The 14232-nt window shown below is 43.9% G+C and overlaps 1 protein-coding gene across 10 annotated transcripts in view; it reads right to left on the reverse strand.

Moving 5' to 3' along the window:
- tnca (tenascin Ca) overlaps positions 1-14232 on the reverse strand; it is a 42739-nt gene that overhangs the window by 14394 nt on the left and 14113 nt on the right. For 5 of the 10 annotated variants that reach the window (XM_029709679.1, XM_029709678.1, XM_029709675.1 and 2 more), the window contains exons 2-11: positions 9714-10276; positions 7811-9124; positions 7010-7273; positions 6080-6195; positions 5039-5192; positions 3646-3915; positions 3268-3447; positions 2976-3065; positions 2349-2612; positions 1414-1821 (exon numbers count right to left, since the gene is read on the reverse strand). In XM_029709679.1, the coding sequence (XP_029565539.1) occupies positions 1414-1821; positions 2349-2612; positions 2976-3065; positions 3268-3447; positions 3646-3915; positions 5039-5192; positions 6080-6195; positions 7010-7273; positions 7811-9124; positions 9714-10197 (3544 nt within the window). In that variant the 5' untranslated portion in view covers positions 10198-10276. The remainder of the gene's footprint in view (positions 1-1413; positions 1822-2348; positions 2613-2975; positions 3066-3267; positions 3448-3645; positions 3916-5038; positions 5193-6079; positions 6196-7009; positions 7274-7810; positions 9125-9713; positions 10277-14232) is intronic. The other 5 variants (XM_029709681.1, XM_029709677.1, XM_029709676.1 and 2 more) reach the window with 1 other exon arrangement.

Genomic DNA, 14232 nt, shown 5'->3' on the forward strand with positions numbered 1-14232 from the left:
ACCTGTAACCTCTAAAGGAGCAGAAGAAAAACAAAAAGAGTGGTTAACCTGTGGGAAGAAGATCTGGTTAGAATAAATAACTGGTGGAGTAAAAGATTAACATAAATACCCACAAAAGCATAATGATTGATTACAGTAACAAAAGGTATATTGTCTTTTGTCAAACTTTCTCCTATTGAGGTTTGGAAGGAAATAATTCTGCATTCATCATTCATCACCATTTTCTCTCTATGGTGCTGTGCAGGTTTTCTTGTTGTCAGGGACCATAAACTTCCACATGCATCGGAGACGTACATTTACACTGAGCAGCTCATGCATTAATGGCCCCTGAACGAGGGCCATTAATTTTTGAAGGTTCCGAATAGTCCACCGTAGTGACAGTACCCAGTACACTTCAAATGGATGAAGAAGCCATGCACTGCCAAAGTTATCCTACAACTTTGTTTATGTTCCAATATCCATATTAGGTCACCACTAGTGTACTATGCAAGTATAGATATTGGAACAGAACCCTGGTCGAACACTTTAGAGTTTGATTCATGTCTTGTTGTTTCAAGATGCATAATATGCTATTTTTACTGTGTCCTTTGCAAGCAATACTGTAAACATTTCAGGATGAAAATGCAATGTGGATGGGATCGCAAGCAATGACAGTGAAGTGGATGGGTTTGTTGGCACAGACATACAGAGAGCAAATTGGTTGCTTTTAAAAACTCCAATGAAGGAGGAAATTGGTGTGCAAATGTAGTCAAATTGACTTTTCTGGATGTCATGCTGATCTGCAGGGAAACAGTGGAGACATTGTAACCTCTCTGAATAGCCATTCCAAGGAATACACAGATTTTCTTAATGCTTTATCTCTTCAGCTAGAAGGTATCAACTTTCTGATAACAAACCTATTTGGGGGGGGATTCCCCAAGATGATTTTACACAACCAATAGATAGTATTGTTGCTGACATAAAGTAACAAATTATGCCCTGCAAATGACAGCATTTACAGTCCCAGTATCCATTGCTATATTTGCTATAACCAATTTAAGTAATGTCCTTCATCTGAATTTCTCTGGAATAGAGAAGGCATGGATTCCTCTTCATAGTTTGAAAGCAACACTTTTCGTTTTAGGACTGCCGCCCTCAGCATGCAAGAAGTGACTTGATGGAATGAAGCCAAATGGCCATTTTGTAAAGACGGTATTATCTCAAACCTCTAATATCATGCCATGCGTACTGATCCACTGCAGTTGAAAATCACAATACCATCATGCAAAACATGAAAGGTTTGGTTTTGAATTTCTCAACTCTTTTGTTCAAATCCTGACTTTGCTATCCAGGTAGAATTAAAATGAGCAACATTCAACAACAAAGGGATATCTATTGTACTGAAGGCATGCAGCCCAAAAGTAAAGCATATACCTGTAACTGTGACTGCTTCAAACGGAGAGGATCTTTGGCTATTGCTTACTCCGTAAAGCTTTACTCGATATTCTGTTGATTCCCTCAGGCCTTGAAATCTAGAACCTTTGGCATCTCCATGGAGATGGACCTCTTTTACATCCCATAATCCCAGAGTGTCTCTACATTCTAAAATATAACTATCATAGACAACATGTGTTTTTGGTTGCCACGAAAGTTCAAATCCTTCGGACGTTACAACTGAGACAGTCAGCTCTCCCAGCTTATCCTCGAGCTCAAGCCCCATCCCTGAGATCTGTAGGTCTGGGTCAGAGGAGTCTAACGACACAAAACTAATGATATTGTCCTCCGAGCCTATGGGAGTGGTAAGCTCAGGGACCGGGTTGGCTATGTAAAATGTGAAAGAGGCTACAAGAGAAACACAAAGGCACAAATTCAGATAAGGGAGACATTTAGAGATTGTGTGTCTTTCTGCACTGTTACTGTTGGCCTCAGTGTTGTCTATTTTTGTCCCACTAATAAAGTAAGTTACAGCCTACAACTACCGGACCCTTGCCCTTAGTAATTCCACATTCTTCTGTCAAGTATTAGTATATGAGGAAATAATTGTGTTGTGTTGTGTTGTGAAATATGTTTGGATTGGTAAAGCTGTTACAGATGTCTTTATCTCTTAGGATTATAAAATGCAATTCAAAACTGTTAGCAGTACAATACGTTTAGCACTTGCTGAATGTTTCCCACAAGAGACTATGTTTTTTACCCAGACCTGAAACCAAATCTATGACTTCAAATTGGCAAAATATTATTGTATACTGGAAAAAAGCTATTTGCAGAGAGCAGAACTGAAGCGACTTTCTTAACGGATCAACCACACATATGTGTGCCTTGCAATACGAGGGTGGAGTCAGTTGTGAAGATTCTGTTTCAACCCTCACCTGTAGATGCGGACAGGGTGGCAGGTGTGCTCTTCTTTGAGCCCCTCTCAGCAACCAGGGTGATGGTGTACATCATGCCGGGGGTCAGGTTGTTTAGATTGTAGGAGGTGGCTGTTCCAGGGACCTCCACCTCCTCCCTCCGGCCATCCTTGGAGGTGTACACCAGCCTGTAGACGGGGATCTTGGCTCGGGGTCTCTTCCACACCAGGGTCATGCTGGTCTCTGTGGACTCGCTCACTTCCAAGTCCTTGGGCCCATCAAGGTCTGTGGAGGAAAGTGGTAAAGCTTTCAATCAGTGATGATCAAGCATTTGTTAAAATTCATAGGGTAGTGAAAGTACAAACATAATTTTTCTGTTTTAACAATGGATAGTATAGTGCTTTCATATTTCATTCTGTTCTATGATAGTTCTGAGGTTTGAAGATTGTTTCCCAAACCACTTAGAAACATCAGAACCTCATAAAGCACCTATGTTTGCCTCATATGGTTGCCTGAATAATCTGTTGCATTGAAAGTTATATATATATCTACGACTGCAGAGTGTCTGTGGTCACTTATGGTGGTGGATATTTGGACTGCTGTTGAACAGTGGCTATCCTATGAAAACGTGTCAACGTATGCTCTCACTGGTTGCTGCGTTTGTGGTGGCAGGCAGGCTCTCCCTCTCGTTCTTCATGGCGGTCACACCAATACCGTACTCTGTACCCGGCTTCAATCCTGTAATGGAGAAGAACAGAGATGAATTTGAGTACCTGATTAGCTTCAGTCCTGCAATCGAGCAGAACCGAGAAGGATTTGAGTACCTGATTGAATTGGCATCAAGAGTAACAAAGTCATAGCGAATCCTATCTTGGGAAAAGCCCTTATACCTTCTACTGACATAATTGCATGTTGGGATTTGGTCATGGTTGACCCTCACCAGTGATAGTTGCCTGAGTGTTGTCTCCTGACCCACGGGGGAACACCTCTTCGCCATGGGAACCCCCAGAGATAGGGCTGTACTTCACCCTGTAGCTGTCTGCCCGGCTGTTTCTCCACTCCAGTGTGACGCTGTTGTCTGTCTGGCCCAGTGGCTGCAGGTCCTTGGGAGAGTCCAGGTCTGTAACAATGCAAGAAGAAGAAATGAATACAATAAAGACTGTTGACAGTGAACTCTTGATAAATCCAAGCGTGCATGATGTTATCAGGTACACTTTAAAAAAAATTACTGGACATGGAATTGAACTGGGACTGTATAAATGTAGTGTGCTCAAACACAGTTTGCACTTATCAGGAGTGTATAAAATAAAGCCCCAACCTGTGGTGAATATCTCAGTGACTGGATCGCTGGTGCTGTTTCCCCTCCTGGAGACCAGGGACACCTGGTACTCAGTGTCCGGGCTGAGGCTGTCAATGCTGTACTGTTTGTCTGAAGTGGACAGGTCCACGCTGGTCCTCTCTGTGGGGTCGGAGCTGGGGCCGTAGGACACGGTGACACCATCCACCTGAGCCACGGGATGGAACCAGGTGACCAAGCCCGAGCTGTCTGTCACATCACGCACCTCTACCTGCCTGGGCCCATCAATCCCTGGGGGAAAGGGACACAAGGAATACAATATGTTAAGGATGACTATTGCAGGCTCATTCACCCACCCTCCTCTCCCCTGTAACTATTCCCCAGGTCGTTGCTGTCAATGAGAATGTGTTCTCAGTCAACTTACCTGCTAAAATAAGGATTAAATCAAAATAAATGAAAAGGGTGAAAGTATGTGCTGTTTGTTATGGACAATGATCACATACATAAGTGCTCCCTTTGGGCTAGAGACACAAGGACACAAGGAGTATTGGTTTTACTTTAACTACATTTTAAGACCTGCATAACACTGTTATAATTATGGCATAACAAATGTAATTAACAGTTTGGTTACTCTGACTGTTTGGTATGTGATTTCACTTTCATCTGTGTTCTGACAGGACCTCTGGTAAGTTCCTGTGTTTATTTTCACAGGAGAAGTTTCTCAATGCCATGCTGTGGTGACTTCACCGGGTGATATAGGCCATAGGTTTACACTATAGAAATCACCTACTTCTATCATTCCTCATTCTTGAAAGCTGTGCTGAACTTAAGCCTGTATAAATAAATTATGCACGAGTCAGAAGGAGAAGATATTTATAGGCTCCATCAACAAGGAATTTTTAATGAAATGGCTTTTCCATAGACGAGGAGGTAGCATAGTTCACGCTAGAAACCCATTTGATCTTATTGTATGGACTAACAGTTGGCAGTAAAAGCTAAGGTAAACCCCTGTTAAGAGCTTATGGCAGGGCTCCTTGAAAGATAAAAATACTCTCTATTGTAATATGCAGGCTGGGCTGAAATTCAGCATTGTTCACTTTTGCAAAAAATACTGTTAAATTGAACTGTGTGAAACGACAATGGGGGTTTAGCCACATTTTCCATCTAATCCTCATGCCATGATTGACAGTTAAATTGGTCTGTTCAGTTGTTCCTCTGTCTGCTTGTGTGATTTGTGAGGTGTAAGCATTTTCCTTATCCACCCCATGGGATGTGGGTGGTCGCCAGGATGAGTGGGAGAAGCCTGGTTTAGATTAATTCATGCATGGCATGACAATGTCAGAAGAGTTGGCTTCCCAGTTTGCACATACAGATCTGCATTTGACTAGGGGGAAAAAACATTCCATAAGCTTACTGGTAGTGATGATTTTAGTAGACTGAGGTCCCCTGGTATTGTTCTTGATGACGCCCAGTGAAACCTCGTACTCCTGACCAGGACCTAGCCCTGACTGCTCATACAAGGTCTGGGAGGATGGAAGGGTGGTCAGGGTTTTCCCACTCTCCTCTTTCTGAAAGGACAAAAACATACTGTTTTTAATATAACATTTCTGGATTCATACATGCTACATAGCCTACTTACATATCCAACAGGCTAACGGAGGTAAACCACGTCAAATCGTCCTTTGGATCAACTAAATAAATATTTCACACAGTTAATGTTGAGTTAAACAATAACAATTGCTACAATATTAACATTTTCCATGGTTATTTTAGCAGGTATTTGATTACCTCAGGTAAGAATGCTGCATACAAAGTGAAGTGCTGATCATGGATTACAGGTCCTTACATTTTATGTATGGGGCAATAAAGCCCAAGCGCTGAGGAGAATGGGATTAGCAATAAACACTGCTGAGCATGTCCTGGCTGCTGGAGACCTCCTTGAGGAGTGTTATAACGAGGATACAGCCCTTTGTGAAAATGAACTTGGGAACAATATGAAGGGTATTATGGGTTATGGCTGCCCAGACCTTTGCCATTAGCAGCTGAGCAGAATACGTGCCAGTAACAATAAGCCCCCAGATTTGTGATCTGAGGCAATGCACAGTTATTTTCCACGTACCGGTTCACATCAGCGTCATTCGTTAAAGTGTAAAGTACAGCACGCTTCAGTAGTGTAATAGCAATTTGTGGTTTATTGTGTATGTTTCATTTTTAACCTTGTTATTTTGAGTTGTCTGAATTGAAAACTGAACTGACCCCAACCCTGATTGTTATTGCTACTTCACTGGACATGATAAATAGCCAAGCATTTCAAGATCTCCTCACTAAAAGAGCAAAGCCAGCTTGTGTAAATCTGTCATCTTGTCCGTGCTGTTTAGTGGAATTCTAGGCAAGACCCAGCAGACATCACTTGCAGAGAGATGGATAGATTGCAAAGAGAGATAGACAGACTGACCGTGTTGCGGATGTAGAGCTCCCAGGCATCAAAATGAATGTCCAGCTGATCCCACAGCACCTCTACTGAGGTCTCCCTCACAGATTTAAACTTCAAGCCTTCTGGTTCTGGCAGATCTGGCAGGACAGAGCGAGAGACAATAATATGTTATGCCTGATGACAATAATATGTTATGCCTGATGACAATAATATAATATGTTATGCCTGATGACAATAATATAATATGTTATTCCTGATGACAATAATATGTTATGCCTGATGACAATAATATAATATGTTATGCCTGATGACAATAATATAATATGTTATGCCTGATGACAATAATATGTTATGCCTGATGACAATAATATAATATGTTATGCCTGATGACAATAATATAATATGTTATGCCTGATGACAATAATATAATATGTTATGCCTGATGACAATAATATAATATGTTATACCTGATGACAATAATATGTTATGCCTGATGACAATAATATAATATGTTATGCCTGATGACAATAATATAATATGTTATGCCTGATGACAATAATATAATATGTTATGCCTGATGACAATAATATGTTATGCCTGATGACAATAATATGTTATGCCTGATGACAATAATATGTTATGCCTGATGACAAAATATTGTGCATCGAGACAGTGTGTGGTTTCAAAACTTGTAAAGCATCAGTCAAATCTAGTGGTTGTGTTGGAATCACCTATTCTTAAAAAGAAAGCCTTGTGTAAACATTGTGCTGTGAGATTTTCTCCACTGGACTGAATAGCATTCTGATTACAGTTAATATGCTAATGTTTTTTTACACTTTTTTTCTAAAGTGGATCACATTCCCATGAACCCAGACTGCTCAGAGACCCAAGTTTTCAGATCTTAGGCAAGATGTCTTATTACGCAAGCCTCGTTAAACGGGCATGACCTACATGTGGCCACCCTGGCGCTGATTGGGATGCTCTTTTTGTTGCTGAGGATGGCATAGACGTTGATCAGGTACTCGATGCCAGGCTCCAGCTCGCTGACAGTGGCAGCAGTCTTGTCTCCGCCCACTGTGAACTCCTGATACAGACCCCCAGGACCATTTGGCACATAAGTGATCAGATACTCTGTCACCAGCATCTCATTATTCCAGGTCAGGTCCACTGTTTCAGTGGTGACCTCTGTTACAGTCAGGTCCTTTGGAGGGGAAACTAAAGATAACGAGAAAGAAAGAAAATAGAGGGACAAAAAATAGTGAATATTTTTGTCAGAGTTTTTTACTGTCTCAGACACTAAGTTTCCCATGCCCTCAATATAATAATATATAATATACTGTATATATGCCATTTAGAAGACACTTTTATCCAAAGCCACTCAGCCACTAACAATCCTCTACACAAAGCTAATGCTTTCCCCAGACTCACATCTGGTAGTGGTTTGGACCGCCAAAGATCTTTGAGACAGAAGTACAGACAACTGAAATGCACAGCTTTTGGCATCAGAGGAAATCATAGATGGAAGTTTTAATCCTTTTCGCAAAACCCCTTTGAAATTAATTCAAATTGTATTTGGGGATTTTATTACGTTTTGAGTATAAAACATAATGGAAAAATAAGTAATTGGATTTAATGTGGCATTCAACCAGCACATGGAAATATCAAGCATGCAAAGTTAACAAATGAACTAAACCCAATTATTCCGTTTTTTTTCTCTCAATCAGTGGGTCAGTTGAATGAAACCATTCTTACCTTCTGAGCAGTCTTCTCCGATGTATCCCTCATCACAGAGACATTGTCCATTTACACAGCGGCCTTTGTCCTGGCAGTTGTTGAGGCAGCTCAGCTCTCCGCAGTTGTCTCCCACGTATCCCTCCTCACAAATGCACTTCCCATTAACACAGCGCCCCCTGTTGTTGCAGTTATCAGGGCAGGTGAGTCCAGAGCAGTCGTCACCCGCATAGCTGTCCTGGCAGACACATTTTCCATCCACACAGTATCCCTGGCCCAGGCAGTCATTGGGACAGCGCTTCTCACTGCAGTCTTCCCCTGTGAAGTCCTCATCGCAGACACACTGCCCGTCAACGCAGCGTCCGCGATTCAGGCAGTTGTTGGGGCAGCTCAGCTCGCTGCAGTCCTCACCTGTGAAGCCAGCATAGCAGACACACTGGCCGTCCACACAGTCTCCACGACCGTAGCAGTCCGAGGGGCAGGTCTTAATACTGCAGTCCTCTCCACCAAAGCCTTCATCGCATACACACTGTCCGTTGACACAGCGGCCCTGGTTGAGGCAGTTATTGGGGCAGGAGAGCTCAGAGCAGTCCTCTCCCTGGTAGCCTACGTCGCAGTGGCACTGCCCATTGACACACTGCCCCCTGTTGTGGCAGTTGTTGAGGCAAGCCAGCTGGCTACAGTCTTCTCCTTGGTAGCCAGAATCGCAGATACACATGCCATTGAAGCAGGTACCTCTATCGTTGCAATCACCGGGGCAGGTGAGCTTGGAGCAGTCCTCTCCGGTGTAGCCAGCACTGCAGACACACTGGCCGTCCACACAAAAACCATGACTCATGCAATCGCTGGGGCAGGTTGTCTCCCCACAGTCCTCCCCGGTGAAACCTTCTTCACAGTAGCAGGTTCCATTGACGCAGCGTCCACGGTCATAGCAGTCGTTGGGGCAGATGAGTTCCGAGCAGTCAGAACCCGTCCAGGGCTCTTCACACACACACTCCCCATCTACACACTTTTCATGGCCTAGGCAGTTGTTCAGGCAGTCTGTCTGAGAACAGTCCTCTCCAGTGAAACCCTCGGCACAGATGCAGACCCCGCCAATGCATTGTCCGTTCTCACCACAGTCCACTTTGCAAACCTCAAGCAAACAGTCATTCCCGCCAAAGCCCTCGAAGCAGATGCATTTCCCGTCTACGCATCGACCTTGGTCCTGGCAGTCATTGGGGCATTCAGACTCAGTGCAGTTGGGTCCCTTCCAGCCAGGCTTGCAAATACAGCCACAGGTGTCAGTACTGTAGTTGCCACGGCCATTGCAGTAAGGCTTGGTCCCCACCTCACCTAAAGGAGCAGAGTTAAGTGATTACAACCCTCTGAATGATAATCCTGCCCCTCACCCCCCAATCCACTTCTCTAACAAATGTCATTTAGAAATATTGTAATCAAGTATTATCATCATAGACCAGAGACATTTGAAAACCCAATTATGTCCTGAATAACAATCTTCTAATCAGCACGGAGTATGTCCATGCTTCGATGTTCATTCCATTTTCAAGAGCATTTTTCCCTGTAAAAGAGAAAGCACTACTAAGCCCAACCCCACATTCAATTCCAGTGAAGCTTCCCAGAGGTTGAGTAAAACAGATGTACCTCTGAAGGAAGGGGAGGTGAGGAGGTGACAGTCATCCTAAGCATGCTATAATATACCAGGATTTCTCAACCCTTTGCCCTTCAAAACACCCTAAACTTGTCCCAATTATATGATTTGCAGTATCCTAACTGTTGTGTTGTGTTTTCTAACCATTTATTTACCAGGTAAGTTGAGTGAGAGCACATGATAATTTACAGTAATGACCAGAGGAGAGGAGGGGGTTGAATGAGGCAATCAGAAGCTGGAGGTGATTAGGTTGACATGTATACAGTACTGTACCTGTGACTGGCTGAGCGCTGCAGAAGCCAGAGTCACCAGTAGTGCACTGATCTCTCAGCGTGGACAGCTCTCCCTCCAGCATCTCCAACCTGCTCAGGAGGTCCTTCAAATCCGGGAACCCTTCGGTGCATGCACACGCCTGCTGAGGAATGTTAATGCGGTGGGTGAAAACAATCTGGTTCTGCCCATCCATGGTATGTTCGGTGGTGTGGAGGCCTGATGGCGGAACTGCGTCCTGGGGCTCGAGGCTGGTACTTCCTGGCGCATCCAGGTCCACTGAGCACAAGGAGCTAGCGGGGACGTTGATGTTGTAGACGTGGTTGAAGACCACTGGCTGGTCAGCACTGGGGAGGGTTATGTTGTCTTTGCCCGGGGCTGTCAAAGTCGCCCGTTTATGCCTAAGTATTTTTCTCACCAGCCCAGATTGGCAGAGGCTGAAAAGGAGAGTCAGGAAGAGGCAGCCTAGAATGCTTTTAGTACTCATGTTTGGCTCTCTTAACTGGACTCAGTTTTAGGAATATCGGGACAAAGACTGGCCAAATCTGGAAAACAGTGTAGGGGCCCTGGAAGGTAAACAAAAAACATTAAGTCAAAGATAGCCTCAATAACGCACATGGATAACTACATTTTCACAGGGTCACTCTGGGGAGACGTCCATGACTGTAAAACTTGTAAAGGGAGACAATAACCTGTTCACTCCGTGAACTACAAGATGGTAAAAATAGATCAACAAACAAAGTCAACAAACTTTTTTGTCCAGACTAATGGAGGTTGTTACACTTGAACACCTGCACATTCCAACTGCATTCTGTCTATTATACCCTAGATAACAGCACCAGTAAAACTGACAATGCTAAATTTGGACACTAAAGGCCATAATATTCCAGAGGGACGAAGTTTGAGTTGTAAAGGCATCCAGTGTGTATGTCATTACCCCCTCTAATCAATGGGTTTCACTCAGATGTAAATGAGAAAAGATTAAAGTATTTTCTCCCTCTCTTTATTTACCTATTCTCACAGGATGAACACTGTCTATATAAGTTGTGAGTGATTGACACCTAACCCTTCAGTGTCTTTTCCCGCTGAGGAAAGCAACCACTGACCACGTAGCTCTCACATCTGTAGCCATGAAATGCTTTGAAAGGCTGGTCATGGCTCACATCAACACTATTATCCCAGAAACCCTAGACCCACTCCAATTTGCACACCGCACCAACAGATCCACAGATGATGCAATCTCTATTGCACTCTACAATGCCCTTTCACACCTGGACAAAATGTGTTAATGCTATTCATTGACTACAGCTCAGCGTTCAACACCATAGTGCCCTCAAAGCTCATCACTAAGCAAAGGATCCTGCGACTAAACACCTCCCTCTGCAACTGGATCCTGGACCTTCTGACGGGCCGTGCCCAGGTGGTAAGGGTAGGTAACAACACATCCGCCATGCTGATCCTCAACATGGGGGCCCCTCAGGAGTGCGTGCTCAGCCCCCTCCTGTACTCTCTGTTCCCTCATGACTGCACGGCCAGGCACAACTCCAACACCATCATTAAATTTGCTGATGACACAACAGTGGTAGGGCTGATCACCAACAACGATGAGACAACCTATAGGGAGGAGGTCAGAGACCTGGCAGTGTGGTGCCAGGACAACAACCTCTCCCTCAATGTGAGCAAGACAAAGGAGATGATTGTGGATTACAAAAAAATGAGGACCGAGCACGCCCCCATTCTCATCAACGGGGCTGTAGCTAATCAAATGGCTACCCAGACTATTTGCTACCTAAACCCTAATATACGCATGGGACATCTTTGGAGACTTGTGAAGTGTCAGCTGCATGTTAAACGACTGAGATCAAGCTAACCACAGAACTGACAGTAATTTTAGCTGGTAATTAAGTCATTACATTTTATGTTTGTGCTTTTCTAATAACCAATTTCTGTGTTCATGCAAGTGACTGATTGATATCTGCAATTTGGCAGTACACCCAGAACCTTGTTTTGAGAATGAAATGGATATCTCAGTGTCAAGTTCTCAGCTTGGAGAGAAGAAGCCTCATGAAATATTGGTCGGTTACATTAATGAAGCAAACGTTAATGATGAATTAAGTATGAATAAAGAACAAGCTAAATCATGTAAAAAATAACTGGTCTGTGTAAGCAGTACATAAGAGAACAAGCGGGACTGCCCTGGTGGAGATCACTTCAGACCGGTACTTTATGCATCTAACTTTGACTGTGACCTCTCCAGCTTGCTGACAATAAACAATGATTCACTTAAGATTGACTTCAAGTGTCCCATGTGTAGAATTTCCATGACACACCATTTCCTTGGTTCAACAATTGTATATACAGTCGTGGCCAAAAGATTTGAGAATGACACAAATATGAATTTTCACGAAGTCTGCTGCCTCAGTTTGTATGATGTCAATTTGCATATACTCCAGAATGTTATGAAGAGTGATCAGATGAATTGCAATTAATAGCAAAGTCCCTTTTTGCCTTGCAAATGAACTGAATCCCCCAAAAAACATTTCCACTGCATTTCAGCCCTGCCACAAAAGGACCAGCTGACATCATGTCAGTGATTCTCTCGTTAACACAGGTGTGAGTGTTGACGAGGACAAGGCTGGAGATCACTCTGTCATGCTGATTGAGTTCGAATAACAGACTGGAAGCTTCAAAAGGAGGGTGGTGCTTGGAATCATTGTTCTTCCTCTGTCAATCATGGTTACCTGCAAGGAAACACGTGCCGTCATCATTGCTTTGCACAAAAAGGGCTTCACAGGCAAGGATATTGCTGCCAGTAAGATTGCACCTAAATCAACCATTTATCGTATCATCAAGAACTTCAAGGAGAGCGGTTCAATTGTTGTGAAGAAGGCTTCAGGGCGCCCAAGAAAGGCCAGCAAGCGCCAGGACCATCTCCTAAAGTTGATTCAGCTGCGGGATCGGGGCACCACCAGTACAGAGCTTGCTCAGGAATGGCAGCAGGCAGGTGTGAGTGCATCTGCACGCACAGTGAGGCGAAGTCTTTTGGAGGATGGCCTGGTGTCAAGAAGGGCAGCAAAGAAGCCACTTCAATCCAGGAAAAACATCAGGGACAGACTGATATTCTGCAAAAGGTACAGGGACTGGACTGCTGAGGACTGGGGATAAGTCATTTTCTCTGATGAATCCCCTTTCGGGGACATCCGGACATCCGGAAAAAAGCTTGTCCGGAGAAGACAAGGTGAGCGTTACCATCAGTCCTGTGTCATGCCAACAGTAAAGCATCCTGAGACCATTCATGTGTGGGGTTGCTTCTCAGCCAAGGGAGTGGGCTCACTCACAATTTTGCCTAAGAACACAGCCATGAATAAAGAATGGTACCAACACATCCTCCGTGAGCAACTTCTCCCAACCCTCCAGGAACCGTTTGGTGACAAACAATGCCTTTTCCAGCATGATGGAGCACCTTGCCATAAGGCAAAGTGATAACTAAATGGCTCGGGGAACAAAACATCGATATTTTGGGTCCATGGCCAGGAAACTCCCCAGACCTAAATCCCATTGAGAACTTGTGATCAATCTTCAAGAGGCGGGTGGTGTCACGGGCAGATAAATCACTGAAGGATGAGTCAGGCGCAGGAGACTGAGTTCCGCTTGAGCAAAACGTATTTAATACTGCCAAGGGGCAAAATCCACATATAAGGCAGGGTGCACAAAAGTCAAATGACGAGTGGCAGCTCCACTCTAAAAGTCAGACGGGGCGCAGCCCGGCAACCCTAAAGCCTAAACGAATACGTAGTAAAAGCAACTACGTTAAATCAATACAACCCCTACCACACGTAACATAGAACAATCCTGCACGAATCCTAACTAAACACAGACATGACTAACAGACACTGAAACATAGATCGGTGGCAGCTAGTAGGCCGGCGACGACGACCACCGAGCACCGCCCGACCGGGGAGGTGCGCCACCTTCTGTGGACGTTGTGACAGGTGGACAGACAAAAACCCACAAATTCTGACAAACTCCAAGCATTGATTATGCAAGAATGGGCTGCCATCAGTCAGGATGTGGCCCAGAAGTTAATTGACAGCATGCCAGGGCGGATTGCAGACGTCTTGAAAAATACGCGTCAACACTGCAAATATTGACTCTTTGCATCAACTTCATGTAATTGACAATAAAAGCCTTTGGCACTTATGAAATGCTTGTAATTATACTTCAATATTCTATAGTAACATCTGACAAAAATTTCTAAAGACACTGAAGCAGCAAACTTTGAAAATTTAGATTTGTGTCATTCTCAAAACTTTTGGCCACGACTGTACACTACCGTTCAAAAATTTGGGGTCACCTAGAAATGTCCAAATTGATCAGAAATACAGTGTAGACATTGTTAATGTTGTAAATGACTATTGTAGCTGGAAACGGCTGATTTGTTATGGAATATCTACATAGGCGTACAGAGGCCCATTATCAGCAACCATCACTCTTGTGTTCCAATGGCACGTTGTGTTAGCTA

This window comes from Salmo trutta, chromosome 23, assembly GCF_901001165.1.
Source record: "Salmo trutta chromosome 23, fSalTru1.1, whole genome shotgun sequence".
Taxonomy (NCBI): Eukaryota; Metazoa; Chordata; class Actinopteri; order Salmoniformes; family Salmonidae; genus Salmo; species Salmo trutta.